This window comes from Seriola aureovittata, chromosome 15 (genome assembly GCF_021018895.1).
Source record: "Seriola aureovittata isolate HTS-2021-v1 ecotype China chromosome 15, ASM2101889v1, whole genome shotgun sequence".
Taxonomy (NCBI): Eukaryota; Metazoa; Chordata; class Actinopteri; order Carangiformes; family Carangidae; genus Seriola; species Seriola aureovittata.
Window position 1 is genome coordinate 14,473,400 of NC_079378.1, and position 25,561 is coordinate 14,498,960.

At 40.1% G+C, this 25,561-nt stretch overlaps 2 protein-coding genes across 2 annotated transcripts; both read left to right on the plus strand.

The window, feature by feature from the left end:
- Positions 1–72: 72 nt before the first annotated feature.
- Positions 73–10,668, plus strand: rskrb (ribosomal protein S6 kinase related b). Its single transcript, XM_056397401.1, has 13 exons — positions 73–803; positions 2,460–2,750; positions 2,841–2,924; positions 3,329–3,397; positions 4,321–4,390; positions 5,274–5,381; positions 6,632–6,672; positions 7,650–7,677; positions 7,985–8,074; positions 8,244–8,332; positions 8,686–8,796; positions 8,917–9,030; positions 9,157–10,668. Exons 1-13 carry the CDS (start codon positions 774–776, stop codon positions 9,391–9,393), a joined length of 1,362 nt encoding a protein of 453 aa, XP_056253376.1. The 5' UTR covers positions 73–773; the 3' UTR covers positions 9,394–10,668.
- A 1,018-nt stretch (positions 10,669–11,686) lies between these two features.
- On the plus strand, positions 11,687–23,646 carry aldocb (aldolase C, fructose-bisphosphate, b). Its single transcript, XM_056397794.1, has 9 exons — positions 11,687–11,842; positions 19,133–19,249; positions 19,878–20,089; positions 20,644–20,698; positions 20,806–20,966; positions 21,084–21,167; positions 21,304–21,478; positions 22,141–22,340; positions 22,465–23,646. The coding sequence occupies exons 2-9, from the start codon at positions 19,138–19,140 to the stop codon at positions 22,555–22,557; spliced, it is 1,092 nt and encodes a 363-aa protein (XP_056253769.1). The 5' UTR covers positions 11,687–11,842; positions 19,133–19,137; the 3' UTR covers positions 22,558–23,646.
- The last annotated feature ends 1,915 nt before the right edge of the window (positions 23,647–25,561 follow it).

Genomic DNA, 25,561 nt, shown 5'->3' on the forward strand with positions numbered 1-25,561 from the left:
TTGTGTTGGAACCTTGAAACGGTAATTTGCATATTCATTAAAATTTGAGTTTTAAATTTGAATTTTAATCTGATCCTGCTTGGGGTTTTCTAGTGATTTAAATGAGTAAAATTAGGATGAGGCCAGAGTCATTATGTCCCAAAATTAACTGCTAATACCACAAACATGCATGAATTTGTATTTGATGTTGCTCTGTGGGGTTTCACATGTTAAGGCAGCAGAAATTATGTATGCACTGGTTTATTTTTAGACCAAGTGAACTGAAAAATTGAATTGAGATGTCGATGGAAGATGTATCATCTTGCACCACACAATGCACTCATAGCATTATTGCTGCCTGTATTTGTCTGTTCTCTGCAAACTATGCCCCCCTCCCAAAAAAAAAATAGTACAAAAGATAATAGAAATAAAATGCCACTTACTCTTGGATACTATAGGTCTACAGCTCTGGTTACAGCAGGGGGAGCTGAACTCCACCAGGTTGCAGTCTCATTGGATGGCAAAGATGTGGGCGGATTTGCGCTGACGTTGCCCATACTCGGGATTAACTTGTTTTTATGTCGCCATATCTATCACATGTTGTTCAGGATGCCCCGATCACCTGCAGATCGTTGATAAAGAGTGTTTGTTAGCTTTCTACAAGTCTGAAATTAGTCTGTGTGTTGTGCATGTGACTGCGGACTGGGCTGCCGTGAGGGCGCGCGGTGCAATGTGAGCGGCTGGATGAGGAGCAGACGTCGCACTGAGGTTAGTGTCGATGTCCTGTCACACTGATGGGGGCCGACGGCAGTAAAAACAGGAAGGTGAGTTGAGTGAAATTCCTGGTTGCTAAGGTGTGACGCACGTAGGGGGGTTCCTTGTTTCCATGGCGATGATTTGGTGAGCGAAATCACTAGGCAGATAGACGATGCCAATCCTGACTGTTTTAACTGATTTTTACTATTTTTCAGCAGCACATTGAACAAAATTATAAGAAAATTGCATATTCATTGATAAATTCGTAGTTAATATTACACATTAAAGGTCTTTTCTGTTAGTTTCACGAAATATTTTGAGATTTTTACGCTCTTATTTTGAAGACAAGGTCGCCACGCTTCCGGTATTGAAATCTAAAAATCTTTTAACAAACTGAATTAAAGCATATCACTGGCCATCTTCTGGTCAGATGTCAGGCAGTGTCCCATTGATGTTAGTTATTGCAGTTGAGTGACTATAGATGTGTCCATGTGTCCCTTAATTTTGATAATAACATCCTGCATGGTTGATTACACACATCTTGCTTCACAGAGCATCAGATGTGTTGTGCAGCACAAGGCCCCAGGAGGAATAGGGTTTGTGTGACTGAGTGACTGCAGACTGGATGTACACCATGCATATTTTTTTCTCTTGTTACAATCACAAATGAGAACAATGGTTAAATGAAACTTATCTGTTCACCACTGAGCACCGATGATGCAGTGTTTTCCCTGTAATCGTTTGCATTAAACATTTTGCATAATTTTTCACAAATCTACTGCAGGTTACAATGTCATTAACAGGCTTATGGAAATCCTAATTTAAACATGATCCTGTAACAAAAATAAACATGTTTTGTGTCTCAAACACAAATTGGTGACAGTCTAATAGATATAATAGCTGCTTTACATTTGTGCCTTTGAGTCTTTTCTTTATGCCAAAAGAGTTTTATGGTAACATAAGCTGCTGTAACTCTATTAGCACTCACTAGCTAATGGGAAAAATCACATCTGCCTCTGGTTACAACCCTAAAACAACAAGTTTTATAAATGTTTCATTCATAACACTCTGAAAATAATCAAAAATACTTAATGAAAAACAAAACACTGACAACATATAGGGCTGTATCTCCACTTTCTATAAAACTATGTTATTCCCCTATTGACCAATGCGGGGAAAAATGGCCCCTGGATGAACCTTGCGGTACTGTATATGTCTAATTGTGTAAGTAGAGCTACAGAGTTAGTCCAGCAGCAGAGGAGCTGTGTTTGCACTCAGCAGCTCCCCAGTGTGTGAATATGAAGCAATGCTAAGGAAACTTTCCCTGGTTAAATAGTGAAAAATAAACATATTTCTAAAAAACTTCTCTGTGACACAGATTATACCACGTCTGTTGGCTTATGAGTTTATGTTCTATGAACTCCCAAAAGGTCAAGTAAAAAAAACATTGCTTTTAGCATTGCACGCCAGCTTTGATAAGTGCTGGTCCTTGCATAATAGAAACCCAACATTGTCAAATGAACAGTCCCAGGATTAACACAGTCTGTCAGTTTGAGACTCTAGGAGTTGGCCTTTTAAAATCTTGGTCACATGAAAGTATTCTTTTTCAAATATCTTCCCAGAGAGCACTGACATGATCCATGATTTGTCAGGGTAATAAGTCCACAGTGCTATAAGCTACTTTTTTTCTTGGTGCGTTCTTCCCCCTTCCCCTCCCCCAACAGAGGCCCACCGAAGGGCAGGAGGATGAGCACTTCCCATCTGGATGGCGTGGCTTCCTCTCGAGCATGGGTCTGTCTATCCCAGCAGGCCTCTGTCGCTTGGCCCCAACTGCCCTGCGTCTGGGCCAGCGTCGAATGCTCCAAGGCAAGTCCCCTGACATCCCAGAACACGTCCTGAGGTTGGCAGGAGTTGGACCAGACAAGCTAAGAGCAGAATGGAGTCTGCCAGGGTTTATTATCATGTTCCTGCCCGAATTTCCCCACAGAACTGTGCCTGGGCATGAGCACTTTCAGGTAGACCTCAATCCGAACGTAGACACCAATAATGTGTGTAAGGCTTGATATGGTTGGATAACACATTACTTGTGTTTGTCACTCCACCAGGTGTTGGGTTACATCGCCAAAGGTTCCTTTGGACCCATTCTGAAGGTGAAGGACAAGGCCAAACAGAAAACATATGCTGTCAAAGTGAGTCTTCTGCCTGAATCTCACATTTTAAATGTGTTTGAGTGATCAAAGCCGTGAACAGCTATTCTTTAAATTCATGAAAGTGACTAGTGCCAATACAGTAATATACAAATTGACTTTTTGTAGACCTGTAGAACATAAACTTATATGCATACTGTTTTGTGCTGTCAAAACACTTTAAAAGACTGATGTCCTTAAAACTAACCAGAAATTTCTTGTTAATGGTCAAAATTGCCTTCAAGTCAGGACCCATTTTAACTGTAGTCAGTGAGGCCTTTAGCATAAACACTTGTTGTAGTTAACTACAATTGTGTAATAAATATTTTGGTGCGTGTGAAATCATTAGAGTCCTGTGTGAGTCCTGTGTAGTGTTATTTCAGGTCAGTATTTCTCTTGGTCAACAGGTTATACCTAAATCAGAGATTCTGAGGCTCGGGGTCTTGGAGCAGTCGAAAGAAGAAGTTATTGTCCAGGTAAGTACCAAGAGAAGACCTTGAAAATCATGGCGAGTGTGTAGATTTCAGAAAGAATTAAGTCTTGAAAGTTTTTAGACATTAATATATGCCTTTGAAAAGACTTGATTTTGGAAATAGTGAATACAGCGCTCAAATTCATCAATATTCCCTTCTAAGAAAAACAGAATTAATAAAGCTTTCTAAGCTGTCAAATGTAAAAGCAATGAGACTTAATACTCAACCATTCACACAAGACTCAAGGTAAAGGGATATTTATCACTGCTTTTTAGTAATTGCGTCTTTAAATCTAGACTTATAACCCATCTTTTTAGCTACTCTTTTTCATTCGTTTTTCCTTTTTTTTTTTGTTTGTCCTTGGGTTATGTGAAAGCTGCTTAAAATTAAATTAATTATTATTATTAGTAGTAGTACTAGCAGTAGCAGTAGTATGAGGAAAAAGTACATAAAGGCTGCCCTTCAACTGCCATTCTATTGCAGTCAAAATTGAACAACATAATTCAAATATGCAAGGTATAAAAATAGGTAAAAAGAATATAAAATATGTCTTTATGCAGATGATGTATTATTTTACATCTCTGATTAATTAATTGCCTAAACCTTGATGGAATGTATTCAGCTACAGTATAAATTAAATGTGAATAAGACTAAAGCTTATGCTGTGAATAGAGTCACACTTTGTCAGATATGTTGTGGAACCAACTTATTTAGTCTGAGGAAATGATTTTCATTCGCCCTTTTCTCAAATATGATTTCATCTGTAATGTCTCATTTGAAGCAGTTTTATGTCAGATTTCGAGACCAAATGTTACTAAATTTGTGAGAGAGACATATCTCAGTTGGACCCAAGGAAGAAAAAACTTCTCTTTGATCGATGGCCAGAATTGAGATTTTCCGGGTTGACCTTTGACCTTTGCCCGCAGCGTCAGGTACGTCACCCTTTTGTCCATGACCTCGAGGACTGCTGGCAGACACAGCGCCACCTCTACATTAGTGAGTCAGCCAGAGACCAGTGACCCAGTCCCAGATCCACTACCCAAATCCCCTCGCTCCACTTTTTTTCACCTTAACACTGCTAGTCTTGTCCAGGATCTACCCACAATCCTCAAGCCAACACCTAGAATGCAATTAACAAAATACAAAGAGCCCTCCTATTAAGTCCTTTAATTCTCTGTGTTTTGTTTGCACAGCACCTAGAAACACAAACAAAATCCCTACCACCCCGCAACCCTGAACTACCACTGCCTGTGCGTCCTCTAGCTGTTTTGCCCCGTTTTCCTCTCCTCCAGAGCATTTACCCTTTTTTCCAGATCAGTCACTGACTCAGAAAGTGTGACCCAGTTTGTTTGCTTCCCCACCCCCTGTTAGTGTGTTAGCCTGGGGACCAGATGTTGAACGCTGCTGCAGTTCAACAAGAATACATGTGTCACTTTTAAAAGAAAGGACGCCCGCTTAAACAGTGAATCACCACTGAATCACATCTTTTAAGTCATAAATGTGAATATGGAGCATAAGCATTGCTTAACATTTTCCTTTCTTCTCATGTGTAACAGCGATCAAAAAATATTATCCCCAATTAGAGAAAGGCAATCCATTTTTCAAGACACACCCCCCTATACATTTCTGCAACCCCCAGCCTACCTTATATCTTTTCAAAACTGTGTGCTTGGTAGACCGGCTAAAACCACACTACAGTAAATTGCTTGTTTGGTTTGTAGAGGAAAATAGTTTTACACTGTCCTGACTTCCAGATTAAACTCCTTTTTCCTAATTTCTTTCACCAGTGTGTGTTCCACATCCCGCTGACCTTCACTACCCCTCTGCACCTCACATCACATGACAGAGGCATGTTTTAATGCTGTTTCTACTCCTGCAGTGTGCGACTACTGCAGCACAGGAGACCTGTACACCTACTGGCAGATGATCGGTCAGTTCACAGAGGACACCATACGAGTGTTTGCAGCGGAGTTGGGATGTGCGCTCGGTGAGTACGCAAGTATGTGAGCTACTCGGCTAGTGACATTAACAAAAGCTATTTGAGTCAGACATTAACAAACCTGTAGTCCGATCAATGAAACAGTCTTGGAAATGTGGGTGAGAGCTCCTTTTACTTATAAAAAACATTCAAACATTTTGGGTTTGCTATTCACAAGAAAGATCTCAGAAGACTGTGGCTACTCTCCCTAGAAGTGGACGTCCAGCTAAGATGACTCCAAAGGCATAAAGTAAAATAATCAAATCATGCCATTGCTCTTCAAAAAACATGGCTACGCACTTGAAGTTTACCAAAGAAGCACCATCACACTTTGATGAAACTCAGGTTGAATTGTTTGGGAAGAACATGCAGCACTATGTATAGTGTAAAATGGGAACTGTATACCAACATGATTTGGGGCTTTGCTACCTCTGGGTCTGGACAGCTCCACATCATCGAGAGGAAAATTAATTCCCAGGTTTATCAAGGTATCAAGGATAATGTCAGGGTGGCTGTCCACCTGCTGAAACTCACTAAGAGGTGGGTGACCCCAATGTGACAGTGACAATGACCCCAAACATCAAAGTAAATTCACCACAGAATGAATTCAGACAAAGAAAATCCACCTGTCAGAGCCCAGGCTGTAACCCAATAGAGATGCTGTGGAATGACCTGAAGAGAGTCATTCACAACAAACATCCTGAGATGAAGCTGAGCTGAAGCAGCTCTGTTGGAAGAATGAGCCAGAATTCCTCCTGAACTCAACTCTGACCAGCAGCTACTGGAAGAGCTGGTTTCAGGTTATTGGTGCCATAGGAGGTTCAACCAGGTATTAAATCCAAGGGTTCACTTACTTTTTCCACCAGCACTGTGAATGTTTCATGGCTGTGTTCAATAAACACAAAAGCAATTATAATTACTTGTATGATATTTGCTTATGACTTAGATGAAGATCAGATCACATTTAATGCAGCAAACCAAGTAATTCCAAAGAGTTCAGATACTTCTACTTGCCACTGTATTACACACCTCACCTTTCTCCTCCAATCAGAATTAGATCAGACTTGTCTACATGAAAGTTTCCATGATTTAATTATAAGTAATTATAAAAGGATGCCTAATTAAAATGAGATGAGCTCTCAAAGGATCTCCCACAGCAACAACACAGTGCCAGGGTTTTTAATGTGCCAGTAGGAAGACAGAGTGATAGATTTGAAACTTGTTTACGGACTTTTATGTTATTGGTCTTCTTTTCACAGGCTTTCTGCATGACTTTGGAATCATCCATAGAGATGTGAAGGTAAGACATGGAGGGAATTCACAAGTTTGGGACCAAAATGCAGAAAGTATTCAATTTTGAATAAAAATTCAAACAAATGTCTTTCTATTTAATAAAGATTATAGATAACATCAGTTAGTATTTTTTTGTTTCGTGTCAAACTGGGCCATCCAGCGTGAGATTATAAGACACAGTTCTGTATCAAACATAAAAAATTTAACATCAACTCATTAAGACAGAGACAAAACATCAATGATGTAACATTACGTATACACATCTGCATAGTTTCAGGTAACATGTTTATGTGCAAAATATCAAATATATTTTGCACCAAATAGCAGAAGAAAGAAAAGAAAATGCTACAAGCCTGATGTTTATCCTGATAACTGGCTTTTTTCCTCATCTCCCAGGTTTTCTCTGTAACTGCCCTACTTACATGTTCCACATGTGGACAGCAGACTCAGCAGTCTTTGTGCAGCACACCATGTTTTAAAAAATGTATTTCTGTTTTTATCTGACTAAACAATATTGTGCACAATTCCCAGTAAAAACCCTCGCAGAGTGAATGCTTTATAATTTATAGATTTTAAACAATGATCTTAAGGTTGTGATTTTTGAACCACTTCAGAGTAGGTCTATTCATTAACATTGTTAATTCCTGTTTTAATTCCCATTTAAAAAATCTTTGCTACATTTATATTTTGTTGAAGTAGAATTCTATTGAAATGTATCAGCACAGTTAAAGTACAGCACATAACATGTTTTTCCCAATTAGCTATTTGCAGTTGTTGGTCTTAAAGTTTGCTCTTATAAGCTACAGATGATTCTTTTTGACTTTTCTCATTTGTTAAACTGTTCAAATTTAATAATAAGAATACGAAATCCAAGGCTTGGGAAAATCAGCTACAAGATTCTTTTTCTTAATAAAGATTATAGAGTTCATTGAGTGGTGAATATGGATGGGTGTCTAATTCAGTGTTTTTGGCACTTTTGTGTAGATGGAGAATATCCTGCTGACAGACAACGGTGAGTAAAAGCTTGTCCCCAGCAGAGAGCAGCAGAGCTCTGGTGTGCAAGAGAAGCACAGAACCTTCCAGAGAACATCCTGACTGTGCACAGCTGTCAGTCAATGCACATTAATGCAAACAGAACATCTGTTAGCACTGAGAGGGAACAGCCTGTGTATCCAATTACATACACTAAGGAGATCAGATTATGACGGGAATATGTAAATATTTCATAACAGTTGTAACTGTATCAATAAGAAGGATCTGAATTCAGGGCCTTGTGTCACATGCTCATAATGATGTCGGAAAAAAATGGTCTGTTCTAGGACACCTCCGCTTAGCTGACTTTGGTTTGTCCCGTCGCCTGGAGAGAGGAGGACGAGCCTTTACTATCTGTGGAACAATCCAATATATGGGTGAGAACTATGGTGAATCCACCTCTGTAGCTAACTCCTGCCAGAGCTGCAGATGCTGGGACACATTAAGAGACTTGCATTTTTGATATATTATACTAAGAAGTGAATATGTAAATGTACAAATGTATAATACATCCAGTGCTGTGAACATGCTCTGTCTGCTCTGCAGCCCCAGAGGTGCTGAGTGGGGGACCCTATAACCACGCAGCTGATTGGTGGTCACTGGGAATTCTGCTTTTCTCATTGGTTACTGGGAAGGTGAGCTCTTGTTGCCAGCAGGCTCAGTACGTCTTGCATGATAAGCTGATGATATTACTCACGATTACTCTTCCAGTGACATGGCTGAGCTTGAATTTTGCTGTAAAATGAAGACAGTGTAAAATGCATTTGATGCTTGTTTCATGAGGTCATTTTACACATTTTTTGATGTATGTTTTCCAGTGCATGAGTAGGTTCTGAAAAAACAACATCATTTTAAATGTAATTCTCTAAATTTAAAGGGCTCAGATGGGTTTTCTATTGTTATGTTTTGTCATGTAAAAAATGTCAAATTTATAAAAATGGAAACACCCCAGAATATTCTTATTCATGTGCCCCCAAACTCTTCTCAGTTCCCTGTGCCTCCAGAACCAGACCACTGCTGCATGCTGAGGAAAGTGAGGGGGTTTCCCTACGAAATGCCCCTTAGCTTCAGCCCCCCATTTGCCTTGCTAATAACTGAGGTAATTACACTAAGTGAATTCATTTTGCTCCAAAATACTAACTTTTTGACTACATACACCAGGATCTAGGTTTGTCTTGTTTGATGTCATATGACAACCTACATCTCTTTGTCTGCCCAGCTTTTATGCAAGACTCCCTCCCGCCGCCTGCGGACCCTCGATCGTTTCAAACGCCAAACCTTCTTCTATGGAACAACTTTTGACCTCACTCTGCTGCAGCGTCAGCCTGTGGAGGTAACTGATGAATGTCTGGATGTAGTCATTTCAAACATGAGCGAGATTGTTGTAAAAGAAATGTTCAATATGCAAGCAAAGTGAAGGGATTTCTTTCTCTTTTTTTTCCTCATCGTCACCGTCCAGGTGATTCTGGAGCTGAGAGAGAGACCGGACCGAGCCGCCAAAGCTCGACGAGGACTCACTTTGTCTCTGCAGCCTCTAAAAGGCTTCGACTATGACTCACTGCTCAGCCCTCCGGCCACGCCAGACACACAGTTGGATGTCGACACACAAACACACACAGTTGCACCGCTGCCAGGCCCGGCGCACCTACTGCAGCCTGCTCAGGAAAAAGGTCCACGCAGAGAAGTGTTTGTGTGACGGACTTTGAGTTTACAGTATGATTACTAACACGCTAAAGGTAAAGGCCTAAATAAATGTACTTCTCACACTTATTCACCCTTACACACAGGTGTGGTGCGCCTTGTAAAACGTCTTATTTAGAAAAAGCCAAAATAGCTGATTATGATTTTATTGGATCTATAGTTTAGAAGGGAATTATTTAGTTGAGTAAAAAACACCACTTCTCCACTTATTGGCAAGTTTTATCTTTCTTTTTTTGTGATGTGCTGAGCGCTATTTTTTTCTTATTTTTACTTGTTTGCCTTGCTCCAATGAGCACCTTTTCAAGCCTACTGTATTTGCTCAACAGTTGTGCAAGAAAGATTTCACTATTGTCCATCTACTACAGTTTTCCAGTGACTGGTCATGGTTGCCCTGTTAGTACATAATGTACGACTGCTATCAAACTCACACCACATGGAAAAGTCATGCTGGTTGAAGACAATGCACCAAATTCCTTTTTTTTCTCAAGAAGTTGTATGTAGTTAAGTAGACATCCAACCAAAACCACAAAGTGAGTGTATTTTTGAGCTTCTGCCTTTGTTTTCATGTTACATGATTATGAAAACCATGCAACAAAGTAGACAGAAGAAACTAATTTCCTCATGCTGTTGAAGCAGGCAATAAGATTATGCTATGATCTTTATTTAAAAATACATTCTCTACCTTTTTTCATGCTCTGATACGACCTTTCCCAAACTGCCTAAATTCTGCTGCAGCAGAAACACCTCTCCTCCTGCACTATGTAAAAATCATGCAAGCATCACAACATCAGATCAAGATGTGTACACCTTCAACGTCTACTTTATCATTTATAACCTGCGACTCAGGGGGAGCAATCACTGGTTTTCCCAAGTCAGCCTTGATTTTGATTCCAGGACAGCTGTACAGGTGTGAGCTGGGACTGTGAGGGTTGATTGAACAACAGTGTTGTTTATCCCCAGTTAACATTTTGATAGATACAGGGCTTTTTCTATTGTCCAAGGCTGCCGTAACCCTAGCCAGTAATCACACCTTCAAGCACTTTCCTGATCATCAGATTATATTATGATTTTGTAAAGCCCTGATGTGTACCCAGAATGCCTCACACATGTGATCCTGAGCTTGCTTTTTTTTGTCAGAAAAATATTTATAAATTCCTCTTTACAAAGTTTATATGAATATTTTGAATGCTATTTGATGTTATATGTTATGTTATGATGTATTTTTGTAATTTACATGTAGCACAGATGGAATATTAAACTCTTACAGTGATCTGCTGATTTTGTCTGCATTTGACTGCTTGTAGAAAGAGCGACAGAGAGAAGGAATTCTGAACTAGTTTCAACACGTCAGTGATATGTTGAAAATCAGTCATTAGTATCATCATTACTTGACTTCACATTTAGTTAAGTTTGTATTGTACTTAACATTATCAGGCAGTATTTATCAGTCTTACACTTATAAGCTTTTCTCCAAAGAAGAGAGAGTAAAACATCAACAGAAAAACTCAGTATCATCATACATTATTTGGCCCATGCACTTCCAAAAGGGATCAAGCATCTATAAATATCTGGGTGATTATTTCTTTTGCCTGGGGCCTCTGATCTCTCTCAGAAAAAAACAGCAAATCTGTCATATAAAAATCCATTACCACATAGTTTTGAGGCTGTCTAGTTTGAGGTGTGGCCATGATAATCTATCAGGTTTTTGGGGGGTTTTATTCATTAAGCTTCAGGTTGAGAAAACAAGGGTTTTCCACAAACTTATCTATGAAATGAGAGACCAAATGCATGTGATATGAGTTAAAAGTTAAGAATAAATAAATAAATACAAAATCTTAAAGGAATGGAGGGTAAAAGTAATTCATTTAAAATCAAGGGGAAAACGGGGAAAGATGGTTGGGAACCTAAAAACTTCCATTTATGTATAAAGAACTTTGCAAACAAAACATAAAAAGTTAACAACATTGCTGTAGCAACAAATAACATCTGTAACAATGAGTAACACTAGCAGTGAAAAAATAAATGGATAGATGCTTCACCATAACCTCAAAAAGAACAAGACTTAGCTACATCCACATATATTTACTTTATTAAGAATACAAAACTTTGTCTCTCAGAGTAATTCTGTTTTACTTTGTTTTATATTGATGCCCTTCAAAAGAAATGCAGGTGGTCAATGTAGGGTCCTTCTTCCACCATAAAATGCCTGAAAAGTTGCAGCATCATGCAGTACTCGTGCTCTTTTCTAACGGCTGTGACGTTGTCCGGCGCATGTGCATTAGAACTTCAGCGTCGTCGCGTCACGTGACGCAGTGGCGTGAGCTCCGCCCAGTCTCCAGGCTCTTGTAAAGGGTCACGTTGCGCTGCAGCAGTGACACAGGAGACTGTTCCGCATCCTCCGCACACGGTTCACCTGCTCTCTGCGCTCAGACACCCATCAGCAGGTAAGAACAACACTCATCTGATCAACACGACAGCTGCACACAATCTCCATCTGTTACGGATTTTGGGCAGATGTTGTTAATAATGATGATGATGATGATGATGATGATGATGATGATGTTCTGCACCACCTAAACCTAACTTCATCTTCCTCGCTTGTTACTCGTGAATTAATAGCTATACTTAGTCCGTGTGCCACTAAATGGCGTCGTCTCCTTTGACAGAAAATTATTACAACTCTTCATATCTTGTTTTAGTGTTGCGCATTTCAGCACATCATCGAAATACGCAACAGGAAGAGCGTTGAAAAAATGACCTTCAAAGAAGAGCCTGTTGCGTCTGCTCTCTCTCTCTCTCTCTCTCTCTTAAACACACACGACAAACCCTCCTGTTTTATATGTTTTAACTGTAAAATAAATCGTGGTTTTTAATCCAGAGGGCAGCAGTGGTGGGTGAGGAGGGAGGGCGGCGGTGAGGAGGTGGCCTGTCAGTGTGTATCTGTGCCAGAGCACGTAGACCTGCTGTGATGGGAGGAGGATGTACATAATTCACATTCGTGGTCAAGGACTTCTGAACCATAGTGTATGTGTAATTCATTCAAAGAAATATATATAGAGCTGCAGCACATATTTATACAAGCATTTAAAGATATTTGATTAAGTTTAGTTTTCACTGTAGAGCTGAAATGATTAGTCCATTAATCAATGAGCAACGATTCTGATTCATCCCGTCATTTTTAAATCATTTGTAAGCAAAAAAAAACAAACAAACAAAAACAAATTCTTTGGTTTCAGCTTCTCGTGTCAATATTTGCTCGGTTTTTTAGTCTTCTATTAGTGTTAACTAAATATCAGAAAAATAAGCAATTGAAGTTCCTCAGCTTCGACTGATGTTTTCTGACATTTTATAGATTAAACAGTTAATAAACGAATCTAGAAAAATATTTGCATAATAATCAATAATGGAGATTATAGTTAGTTCCAGACCTAAAAAATAAGAGTATATATGAGAGCTGCAACAAACTATTATTATCACTGACATTAATCTTCTTGATGAATTGTTTTTTGGATGCAAAATGTCAGAAAAGAAGTAAAAAAAGTCCAAATCCCAAAGAAACACAGAAAATATTCACATCTTTAAAAGATCAACTGGATATCAATTTCTATAAATTTTTCTGTCGATCATCTAATTGATTAATTGACTTCCTGTTTCAGCTCTAGAGTATATGTACATATGTGTAGTGTATATCAATAATATATATGGGGCGTCATATACACCTATTTGTGTATTAGCTATTTGTACACACAACACAAATACAACACAGTCAGACTTGGTGTAAAGCTCAGTAGCACAACACTGGAACGTAGGGTACAGAACATATTTTGATTTAGCATAATGTTAATTGCGGATAGTTTTCAGTTAGTTCTCAACAGATTGTGTCGTAATTACATCTTCGTCTTTGTTGTATCTTTAACATTTATCATCTGTTTTCTCTCCATGGAAATGAAAAGTGTATTCAAATACAAAACTGAAAAAATAGAGTTTAGTTTAGCGGTGTTTGAGAGAGAAACGTCACTTCGTGTAATCTGCACATTCTCACCACCAGTATCAACCTCTCTCTGAACTGCAATGCACACAGCTGTGACGTCTGCCATCGGCTCTTGTATCAGAGAGCTGCATGGGAAACAGTGCTCCTGCTAGCGCTGCTGGATCAAGGCCTGAAGATAGAAACAGCCCAAACACAGGGACGTGCATCATTGCCAAGGCCAGCAGCCCGTCTGGTAACAAAACGCAGCACAGCAAGCAGGCTTTTTACTTTTGAATAGTGCTGCCCCCCCCGCCCCCCAAGGAGCCATTTCACCTCCTTAAAGCTCATGCAGCTTGCAATGTAGAGAAAATAACAAGGTGGGTAACTTTTTAGGTGGAGGTGATGATACAGACGATCCCCTATCCTCTCCTTACATGCCTACTATACTATATTATATTAACTATCAGTAATTGTTATAAGTGCAATGCCAGCCTGAGTTTAGGTAGATATACTCAGTTAACCCCCACTGAGTCCCTGCCTGCAGCTGTATAAATACTACGCAGTATAGTTTGCAAGCTTCAAACGTCTTGTAGTTTAATGCTTGCACCGATGCTTCAAAAAAGACCAGCTGCAGCACGATTGCTAGAAATGCACAGTAGATGTCCACTCTGGACTGAGTCTGATGTTTATGTATTTGTGATTTCTTAACTGCATCCTGGGCAGGTAAGTGAGCCCGAGCAGCAGCAGTCTGGTCTGGTCTGACCCTGTCCTTTCTAAGGTGAAAGCTTAAAGTAGACAGAAGCATCAGATACATGGTGGCTGAGCTGAAAATTAGTTTCAGACCGGGAATACATGCGTATTAATTCCTCTGATTTGTCTTAACTAGGGTCTAATTAAACTTAAGTTAAATTGTTGTATCATACTTGTGTCTGTGGATGGTGAAAATGGGAATTTAAATGTGAATTCATTGTCATTTTATCCCCCTGAATGCATGTCTGTGAGTCTGGTCTGCAGTACGATTACTGCTGGCTGCATAAGACTGATGTTTAATGACAGTTCACAGTGATCACAGTCTTAGGTCGTTCTGCGTGACGCCACAGTAGGGAGTTGGCCGTTGCATCTTGATGTCGCAGTGCAGAAATGGTATTTGTCTTGTTGAGGTCGACCACTGTGCAACAGGCTGGAATGAAAATCACAGAGATGAGGGAGAGAAGCTTAAGATGGCTAAACAATAATCTCAGCTGTCTCTCTATCATAGCTTTTACAAATCTCAGATGTCATCTTGTTAAAACATCCTGATTTTCATGGAAATGATTATATTAATTTATTGATTTTTTTTACATTTTTTTAATGACCACCCTTAAAATATAATGCCTGTCATCATGGAGTGCTTTTCAAAGCACAAGGTAACCCCAGTACACTTTGTCGCCAGCAGTGGTGTGAGTGTTGTGTGTGTGTGTGTGTGACATTTTTGCACCAGAGGGCATTTTTGTGGATAAGGAAGATTTTTTTTTTTCCCTGGAGAAAGCAGAAACACAAATTCCCTCATAGATAACAAGACAATGGGCTACCAGAACAGGGTTAAAGGTTGTGTAACTTCCATTGTATATCACATTAGCCTACTATAGTATAGGATAATAATTGATTTCCAGGATCTGCCAGTAATGACGCCTGTTTATTTCACCTAAGCGCATTTCAGTCTGTTAACAGTAATTATAGGATGTACATTCGTTCATTCAAAAAATAATGATTTAACCAAAGCAACATTTAATCAATATTTTTAACTGTTTTTACCAACCTAACTTGCACTGAATTATATAACATACCAGAACATGAAATCAACTTGACTTCGGGGTTTCCCCCACAGATAGTTGGTGAGCAGAGGTGGTAAACACTGCTGGAGCATCTCATCTCTTTATCAATGTAGTTGCCACATGATGGTTTAAACAGTCACCTCACTCATCAAATATGTGGCCTTTGCTACGCCACTGTTCGATTTCCCCGAAAGTAATTAAACCTAATATTATATTTCCTAAAAATAGATTCCTTTGACATTAGCAGAGCTTCATCCAGGTTAGGGTTAGCATTCACAATATTCATCTATAAAAACAACTGAACTTTTGAAGCTCAAATTATAAATCCAGTGTGATTTTTCTTTTTCTTTTTTTTAATTTGTGGACATAATATTATCTAAATAACTGAAATGACTTAACTCAAACACAGTCAGTTGCAGTTTGTAGCATTTTTGCTTTTATTCAGACTTTTGTATTGGGAAAGCTGTAAATAACATTGGTCTTTGAGGATGTGTCAGAGGGTCAGAGGGTCTGCTTCATTGACGCCTTTCATCAGGACTTTGAATAGATCAGCTGATCGTCCTCCTGAACCAGACAGGAGGGAAATCAAACTCTGTGATCAGACTGGGTGAACGTGTCAGTGCTGTTTTCCATCGGTCTGTACATTTATTCAGTCAAACGAATGAAAGTTCGTGACCAGACAGTTTCATGGTTCCCAGCAGGCCTCTCAAAGCTGTCCACAGCCTGGTGTGGCCTTTTGATAAATGATGGTTAATTTTATGTTTTCCACACATCAAACCAGGGCAACCAGAAGCTTCTCCTCTTTGTAGATAAATTGAGGAAATGAAGTGTAGTGCAGAATACACACATGAACCAATTCATTATTGAAGACAGCAGCTGGCCAGACAGTATCTTTCTCAATCTCGCTTGATTTAAATCTTCCATATTGTTCACACTAACAAACGACTCCCTTATTTCTAGTTTGTCACATCTGTGGTGCTAGGGCATGAAGCAGGTGATAATTATTGAGTGTGTGGCATAACCTGGAGTTTCATGTTGTTTTTGTTCTTAAGGTCCCCATGGAGGAAAAGCTTCTCCTGGAGACATAATAAGGAGCAGACACTAAAATAGAAAACACTAATGTTACTGTCTCCTGGGTTTGTGGATAGCTCGTGACCAGAAAGTCTGACATTCAGCAACTCTGAGATGTCCTCTTGTACATTTGTTTGAAAATATAATAATCAGGTTGTAGTCTTTTTTACACCCTCTAATAGCTGAGACCAAGTAGGGATATGAGTCAGGCCAGACAGTGTATACACCTGACAGAGTTTCAGATCAGAAACCTTTAAATTTGTAGCATAGACATACAGAACTGTTATTCTGTGTATACAAAAACATATTATGTTCGCAGTAAGAGAACCAGACTTGTCCTATTGACCGGTTTTACCTGCATTTTGGTCAAACAGCAGCAAAAAACGTACATCACTAGTAGTGACAAATACGACATCTCTTCTACCTGCAAAGGGCAAAGTGTTGAGGCTTATTGTCTGGATTGACAGAGGTGATGCTTCTTCTTCTGTGGTGGATTTGATCTCGTGTGATCATTGGTGTTTTAAAAAGCTGTCCGTAATAGCTGCCGCGACATCACAGTTTTGGTTCCGTCATCTTGTTTGGCTGTTTATCACACACCTACTAAATGACAGAATACTTCAGAGGTATAAAGGTGCATTGCCTAAATGTGTTTGTTTTTCACAGCGTACCTGCTCAACAGTGTGTTGCCACCAAACCGGCTCTGGGCTGATCATATGTCAGAGGCAGGTCACATGCGCACACTTTGTCCTTCAATGTCCTCTTTTCATACCTGCAGATGATTTTAAAAAAAAATAAACTATTTATGGCTTCATTGGGTTGTTCAGCTCGATATCCAGTTGTTTGACTCAATATTGCATTGAATTTAAACTTTGCATTGCCTTGCAAATTATTTTGCAATGTTTTGCCAACAGAAACCGACTGGGCCTAAAGTCAGTGAAATTGTATTGATGAAGCACGCAGGTGCTTCACAAAAGATAACAGATATTTGCTGAGCATGAGCTTTGTCTGGCTAACAGTGGAGCAGGGCTGTGCACATGCAAACATGCTCAAGTCCCACACATAATACTGGCACCCTTGGTCTGGCCTCTATCAAGTGTAAATACTTTGTTTTATTCACTGGAGAGGTCTGCACACAGATTATACCCCTGGTCTAACTTTTCCCCCTCAGGGGAGGTTTTGTACCCTGCGGGCCTGACCTCTTTAATTTCACCTGCATGTAGAATTTAACTTTCAGCAGTGAGCTGTGTTTGACATTTGTGTTGTAGTAACTACACACTGTTTTCACGGAGAGGCCTCTGTGTGTGTGCGTGCGCTCTAAAGGTTGTTATCTCATAGCTTTAAGCTGAGGATTAACATACAGGATATAGGGTATGTCAGGCAGTGTCCTCCTACAACAAACTAGCCTCAGTTGGGAATTAAGCGGTCACATGAGTTTATTATGTAAAAGAATGTAAATTAGTATCTGAATAGGTTAACACTCATGGCCCATACTCTATAGCCACTTGTTATCTAATAAACCATTTTCTTTTGCATGGTTCAGATGAAAGTTGATGTGGGTTGTGTTAACAATTCTTTTTAGCCTTGTACTAAGATTTCTTCTTTGCAAGCAATAAACCAGACAAAGCTTTTCAGCCTAAAATGGTAGTTTAGTCTTAGTCTAGACTAAATTAGTTGTCTGCATTCACTGTGGTTGAACATTCATGTGAACTATAGCTGTTTGTGTCCGGTTCTCTTTCATTTCGGGCAGCAAATCTCAGTGCATCGAACACCTCCATACACAGCTGACTGGAGCTAACCTCTGCATTTGTCACTAAAGGGGTAGCCTCCATCCATCAAACAGGGTCGTCTATAGCTGATCCAATACTGTGGCATGTGCCGGAGAACATGTGATGTCGAACAAAGCTATAACAGTGTCGCTGTGAGCTGGGGGCGGCTTGGCAACTGATGTAGTCGACAGGAAAGAGAAGTCACAGCTTGTTCCCTGGCACAGTCTGTATTAGTGGGAGTAATGCATTTTAGGGATGTCGGGAAAATGGGACTTTACAAATCCCATATGTGTTCATCTTATATGCATCTAGTGTGTATCATTCATAGGCAGCAGACATCAGGCAGCAGCACAGCAGGGTTGAAGGAAACTAAATGGGATGCTAAAAACCCGGAAGCAAGTCATGTATTAATCAAGGCAAAGAAATAAAGGGCAGTTGTACGTGCATTGCACAAAGAGGGATATAATGACATTAGCGGAAACCAGGAGAAGGCAGAGTGTTGCTGAGGAGAGAGAAACAAGCCGTGCTGCATCCAGTCCTGCAGCTATAATGAGGACTGGCAGCAGAATATACAGGAGCATGGTTACATAATCGCTCCCTCTCTGTATGCTGCGCTTCGGAGGGGGGAGGGGAGGGGAGGGTTTATGTAACTGCTTATTTACGGCAGAGTGAAGAAGGGAATAGGGGACAACATAATCTGGTCTGTAGCGTGTTTGTGTGCTGCCACTAAACAGTTTCTGTGTGACTGAGAACATACAGCATATAAAAGAGACATTTGGTTTGTTTTTTTTAACACAGTCGTATTCAACCTCAAATGCCAATGAGGAAGATTTATTTGGAGTCTACATAGCAGATACATCTATCTGCCTCTTTTCTTTCTTTTTTTTTTTTCTTCTGCTCACGGTCGTTGGTTTTATCACATTTCACACACACAGTTTTGTCATTTTCACCCATCTTCCTGCGCTCACTGAGAGGAACTCCGTTCTGCAGTGAGGTAGCCATGCTGTAGACAATAGAGGGACATTAAATGAGGCCCCGTGCTGGGCAGTCGTCCAGGGCGAAGCAACAGAAAACAATCTGACCTCTCCATGCCTCTCTCTCTTTCTCTTTCAGCCAACATGACTCACCAGTATCCCGCACTGACTCCCGAGCAGAAGAAGGAGCTGCAGGACATCGCCCAGAGGATAGTAGCTCCAGGCAAAGGCATCCTTGCAGCCGATGAGTCCACTGGTATGTGCATGCGTGTGAGTGTGTGTATATGTGTGTGTGGTTGCAAAAAGAAGTTGCACATACTGGAGAATCAAAATGATAGATGGTAGAATCTGCACTGCTGTCAGATACAGCAGGATCCCAATACTGGATTATCAATACAGGATTATCTGTCATGTTAATCATTTTGAAACCTGGCGAATCATTATAATCTTTATGATCCCATTGTACCAAACCTTCTACATAGCACTAGCACAAGATATGTCAGGATTTAGGAAAACTACCCTGTTGCATACATACAGGCTTAATTAAATATTGGTCTCACAGAATCACAATAAAACTGGGAGTAGATTCGACTGAATTAATTTGAAAATCCATTTCATGTACCATCCACTTCAGTTGACTCATTGATTTCATACTTGTATAGGTTTTTGACCTGAACAAAACCTGGACATTTAAATTGTATTTTATGGTCTCATGCATTACACACTGAAAAACATTTACACCTGAATAAATAGCCTTTTTATTCTAAAAAAAATGGAAGATGTGTCAAAGCCTGATGAATTAACTGTGCAGTTATGTACACGTGAATGAGGTCTGTCTTCATTTGAGCATGTATGAATTAATTATGCGCCCGTGCTGTTTGCAGGCAGCATGGCAAAGCGCTTGAACCCCATCGGGGTTGAGAACACGGAGGAGAACAGGCGCCGCTACCGCCAGCTGCTCTTCACAGCCGACCAGCGCATCGACAGCTGTATTGGAGGGGTCATCTTCTTCCATGAAACCCTCTACCAGAACACAGACGATGGCACTTCCTTCTCCAAGCTCATCAAAGACCGCGGCATTGTCGTTGGCATCAAGGTAAACAATTCTTCAAGTTGCAGCTAAAGAGTAGACCTCCTCAGTTGAGAAATAGTGGGTTTCCAGTCTTGTAGTCTGTTTAGATAAGCGTCTTCATCTTACTGAAGACAAAAACCTTCCATCTCATCAACCAGCAATTGGCTGTTTTTTTTTTTTTACATGGTGTGTCGTTCTCGACCTCAGTCTCCTTAAACATAAAAACTTGAGTCTGGGATTCTCTGCCTTATTTGGTAGCTGTTTGCTTTGGCTCTCAATGTCCCCACATCCACAGTGTTGATATTATACTACAGCCAAGTATTTTCAGTTCAGTGGGCAAAAAGGACAGTGCTCATCTGTAAAAACTGGAAAGGCTCCTACACTGTATATGAAAACACAGACTCACTGTCAGCATGTTTAGATACACAACAGCAGATCAGGTTGTGAGGACAAACTGGGTGAAAGAGCTTTCAGGTGCTGTGTTCAGGAAAGTTGTATTGAGTCGTAAGAGTCAAATTTAATTGGATTTTGTATCACATTGACAACATTACTTACAATTTCTGTTTCTGTGTCTACAGGTGGACAAAGGTGTCGTGCCCCTCGCTGGAACGAACGGAGAGACCACCACTCAGGGTAGGAAGCATTAGGAACATATTCTCAAAACCTCACACATTACAACCCCCCCCCCACCTGCAGCTGTGTTTCTGATTGACGGTTCTGTGTCACGTGTGGGACCGTAGGTCTGGACGGGCTGTCTGAGCGCTGTGCGCAGTACAAGAAGGACGGTGCAGACTTCGCCAAGTGGCGCTGTGTGCTGAAGATCAGCGACACCACGCCGTCTGAGCTGGCCATCTTTGAGAATGCTAATGTGCTGGCACGATATGCTAGCATCTGCCAGCAGGTTGGTGTGAGATTACATACCATGTCATTTAGTTTGGTTAAAGATATATTAGCTCAGTTTTTTTTAAAGTGATCCCCTTTAAGTTGCTTTAAACTTATACTTTGTAATGTTTCCTAGAATGGTATTGTTCCTATCGTGGAGCCCGAGATCCTTCCTGATGGAGACCATGACCTGAAACGTTGCCAGTATGTCACCGAGAAGGTAATTTACTGAGGAATATATATAAATATATATAACACAAACCACTGTATATGTTCCTGTAGAGTGTTTAATTTGCTACATACATGCTGTCACTGTCTTTTGACTTTCGGTATATATGTTTTTCTTCTGCTGCTAGGTCCTAGCTGCATGTTACAAGGCTCTGTCAGACCACCATGTGTACCTGGAAGGGACACTGCTGAAACCCAACATGGTAACAGCCGGACACTCCTGCCCCACCAAGTACAGCGGCGAGGAAATCGCCATGGCTACTGTCACTGCTCTGCGCCGCACTGTGCCTCCTGCTGTCCCAGGTCAGAGGCAGTGATATGTGAAATAGCAAAGTTTTCAAGATTTACCAAATTTATAGACAACTAGGATTAAAGTGTGTAATAATTTCTATTGATTCTCAAAAGTCTGAGAATTTTTACACATCATCTACTTGTATGCCATGTAAGTGTACAGATGTCATATATTAAGCCAAATCTCCAGTCTGTGGTAATACATTTTGATACAAGGAACAATATTGCCTGAAAACTACTAAATCACTATTTAAAATACATAATGCTATAGTATTAATAATGTATTTAATGGTGATATTTGTGGACTGTTATGCTGATTTTAGGTGAATTAGAGACAAAGTTTTGAGAATGTTGTTTTTGCATGATAAGCTGACATGCTGTGCTCTGACTAAAGGACTTGTAAACTGTGTTAGCTCAGCATTTATTTGAAGTTAATTAATTCAAAGTGTAACAATTGAATGCTGCCTCTAGTTTACCTATAAATAGTGCCAAATTACAGTTATTTTCTGGAAAATTACCCATAAAATGCAGCATTACCACATATACATGTATTCCAATAATATATGTATTGCAATATACCGCCACATCAGTTCACACTGATAGAGAGAGTTGAAACACTGTTTTACTGAAATCTGGTTTGAGCAGTTTTCTGTCTTTTTTCTGTCTTTTCTCAGGAGTGACCTTCTTGTCAGGCGGCCAGTCCGAAGAGGAGGCCAGTGTGAACCTCAACGCCATGAACAACTGTTCACTCGCCAGGCCCTGGGCCCTGACTTTCTCCTACGGCCGCGCCCTGCAGGCCTCTGCCCTGAACGCGTGGAGAGGAGAGCTGAACAACGAGAAGGCCGCAACCGAGGAGTTCATCAAACGTGCTGAGGTCAGACAAAAACCGTCAACGGACATCAGATCAAATCCTCGCAGAGTAAAAGGAGTCTGAAACTGAAACTTCCTTCGTGCAATATTCCTAATTACTCTTTTTTTTCTGCTTTTGTCTTCTTCAGGCAAACAGCCAGGCTGCACTCGGCAAGTACGAGTCTTCTGGAACTGCTGGCGCCGCAGGAAAATCTCTCTACGTGGCTAATCACGCCTACTAAACATCAAACCACCACATACTGTTGTGGCCTAGTTATAGTCTTATATCTGCTCTGCTATTCCCCCTCACGCATCCATCAATCACAGGCCTGCGCTGTCTACTGTACTTTAGAGTTATCTAGTTATTTAAAATAACATAATTAGATATGTGTATTTAAAAACATAACACGAAATACTAAAGGGAACAGTCTTGGATTTTTTTTTATCTAATTGATCAAACACTTTTGAAACAATTTATGGAAGTGGACATCTCTTCTATTCCATGTCAAGCTGTCTGTTTGTAACAGTTATTGAGCTCAGAGATGAGCTAGATCAAGATAATCAGTCAGTATTCAATTCATGCCTCACCTTAACCGCACCTGTCTCCACACTCGGTACTTTCTCCATTTATCCCCCACATGGCAAATCTTTAGCCACTCCCAAGCAGGGCAGATCAGCTTGTGTGTATCTGTGTTTCGCTTCTGTCAGAGCAAAGTGTTGGCTCATCCTAAAAACACCCTCCCTGACAGTGGGACCAACTGATTATTAGTGGCATCAGTACATGGGACAAGACGAAAAGACAAACCGTGTGAAGACTTTTCAGACCGAGTTGATCTTTCGAGCGACTGTCCACAAGTGTGGAGTGCTGGTTGTACTTTCAGACAGCTGTAGCTCCAGCAGAGAGGCACACTTTAACACCATTACACACCAGGACTCATCCTAATCATTCATCCTAACCTTTCTGTTCTCACGCTTCTAATCACCACTAATCAGAGGAACGTCTCGTCTTGTCATCTTGTCTATTCTAAGTATAACATTAGCTTTAAATTACATACAGTAATTAATGAATTCAGTTGTGTGAAGGTGTCGATATTATGTGATGCTTGTGTGTCATGGCCACTCCTGATTCCCCCAGCCTGCCCCACGGGAAGACAAGATGATTTCCATTGACGTACCCAAAAAGTGGACCAATTCGTGGGGTTAGCGGCGGGGGGAAACAGTCACTGCTGTGTTGGAATACTGTGACGTTTGTGATGTTAATATTGTTCTTGAATCACTTGGTGTGTCAAATAGTGGAGAAAAATAAACTAAAATAAACTTTAAAAAAAGTAGCAGTGATCTCTTTGTGTGATGTTCTACCTCCTACGATTATGGTGTCTTTTGGATGCAATTTTAAACTGCAGTGGGACCATATTATACAGTGATGTAAGCCCAGCTACAGTTTCAGTCAGTGGTGGAAAGTAACTGACTCAAGTAATAAATCGAGTATTGGAGTATTTCCTTTTTTAATGCTACTCACATCTTCTCCTCCACCACATTTCAGCTATGTTTAAATACAGTGTATTTTTAAAGCATTGACTGGTTGCCAGCCTTTTTGATTTGACCCCTTTACCGGAAAAAAAAGAAAGAAAATGTCTGTTTGGGCCCCTTGTTGTGTTTCAGATGTCTGTGAGCTGTTAGCACTTCTATCCAGGAGACACATTCGTTCTGAAAAATCTGTGAAGGTTTCATTCAAAAAACTCTTTAAGACCAAAATAACTGTTTCAGACCAAGACATGTAAAATTGTTCTTTATTTATAAAAGCAAAGATTATAGAATAGTCCAGAAATGAGTCCACATTTTTTGGGAGAATTTAGGATATTCTTTCCTCTCCCATTAATCATCTCACCCCTCAGATTTATCTTGTGATCCTTTGGAGGGTTATGACCCACAGGTTAGGAACCACTGGACTAAATTGCTTAACTGTAAATGAAGTAGTTAAGATGAGCTCCACCCCAACCTACTACAACAGTGAAATACTTACGCATTGATGCATCAGTACTAACAGTTTGATAATGCCATATATAATCTTATACATCAGCCACAAGTATCAATGTTCTGTCGAACATGTACTTTGATACTGCAAGTTTTGCTTGTGTGTTTCTGTGGGATTTTAAATGCAGGGCTTTTAATTGTAATGGGGTGTAATGGGGTGTAATGGGCTGTAATGGGCTGTAATGGGCTGTCACTTTGCCACCCTGGTTTCCTGGATGCTCAGGAGCTGCCTGGAAACAGAGTAGAGCTTCCAGTTCACTGAGCTACTTACATACATCAATGATAACAATAGAGTAACATACTAATATAACACTGACCGGGGCCATTCTGGATAAGGAGTAGCCAGCACATTATGCTGGTAATATGTCTATACTTTTGCTTAAATAAAAATAAATTTGAAAGCATTGAAATTTTACTTATGGAGTATTTTTATAGTGTGGTACTGCTACTTTAATGATTTAAATACATTGGGTTACAACATATATAGCTATAGTTTTTAAGCTATTTAGCTAAAGCTAATGTGGTGAAGCTATTTAAGTAAAGCTAAAGTGGTGAATAATCGAAAAGCCTTCACAAGCAGTAGGCTAATACAAGCCAGCAAAATCTTACAATCTCACTTTCACAACTTCATGTCCAACTGCGTCAATTGAATAGAACAGAGCCATTAATAAAGTTAAGTAACACATGCTCTTCCTTCTATGACAGGTGTAAAAGTCTGCTGTGATAAAGGCCTGATGTTGATTCAACTCAGTAGCAAGCCTTCCTTTTGAGGCAGAATTTTGTGGCTTTGTCTTGAATCACCCTGTGTTGTAAGGTGCTTGTCACGTTTTTGCTCCTTCACATATGCAAACAAGGTGGACAAATGAATAGAAACACTGCTCTATATAATGCAGGCTAATATCAGCACTAAACCCCGTGTATGTAGTCTTGATAATCTGACATTGTGTTAGTTTTGGCTTGCGTGTTTCTATTTACTTTTTTAAAACTCTATTCGTGCATTTATATTTTTTCCGTTAAAAGCTCTTTAGCTTAATGTAAATAATGTTAATTTTACCAGAGGCTGAGGCCACCACAAGGGGCGCTGGTTGAGGGAATGTCTTCACATTGTGTTTGTGCGTTTAATATTCTCACCGGGTGAGCCAAAGGTTATTGTCTCAAAACAACGAATACAGTCTTGTCTTCTCGGGTTTGGGACCGACAGACTGATTTATA

Coding starts and splice junctions, on each gene's coding strand:
- rskrb (XM_056397401.1), top strand. CDS start 774: ATGGGGGCCGACGGCAGTAAAAACAGGAAG. Junction 804..2,459: donor ACGGCAGTAAAAACAGGAAG/GTGAGTTGAGTG, acceptor CTCCCCCAACAG/AGGCCCACCGAAGGGCAGGA. Junction 7,678..7,984: donor TATCCTGCTGACAGACAACG/GTGAGTAAAAGC, acceptor GGTCTGTTCTAG/GACACCTCCGCTTAGCTGAC.
- aldocb (XM_056397794.1), top strand. CDS start 19,138: ATGACTCACCAGTATCCCGCACTGACTCCCGAGCAGAAGAAGGAGCTG. Junction 20,967..21,083: donor ATGCTAGCATCTGCCAGCAG/GTTGGTGTGAGA, acceptor AATGTTTCCTAG/AATGGTATTGTTCCTATCGT. Junction 22,341..22,464: donor AGTTCATCAAACGTGCTGAG/GTCAGACAAAAA, acceptor TGTCTTCTTCAG/GCAAACAGCCAGGCTGCACT.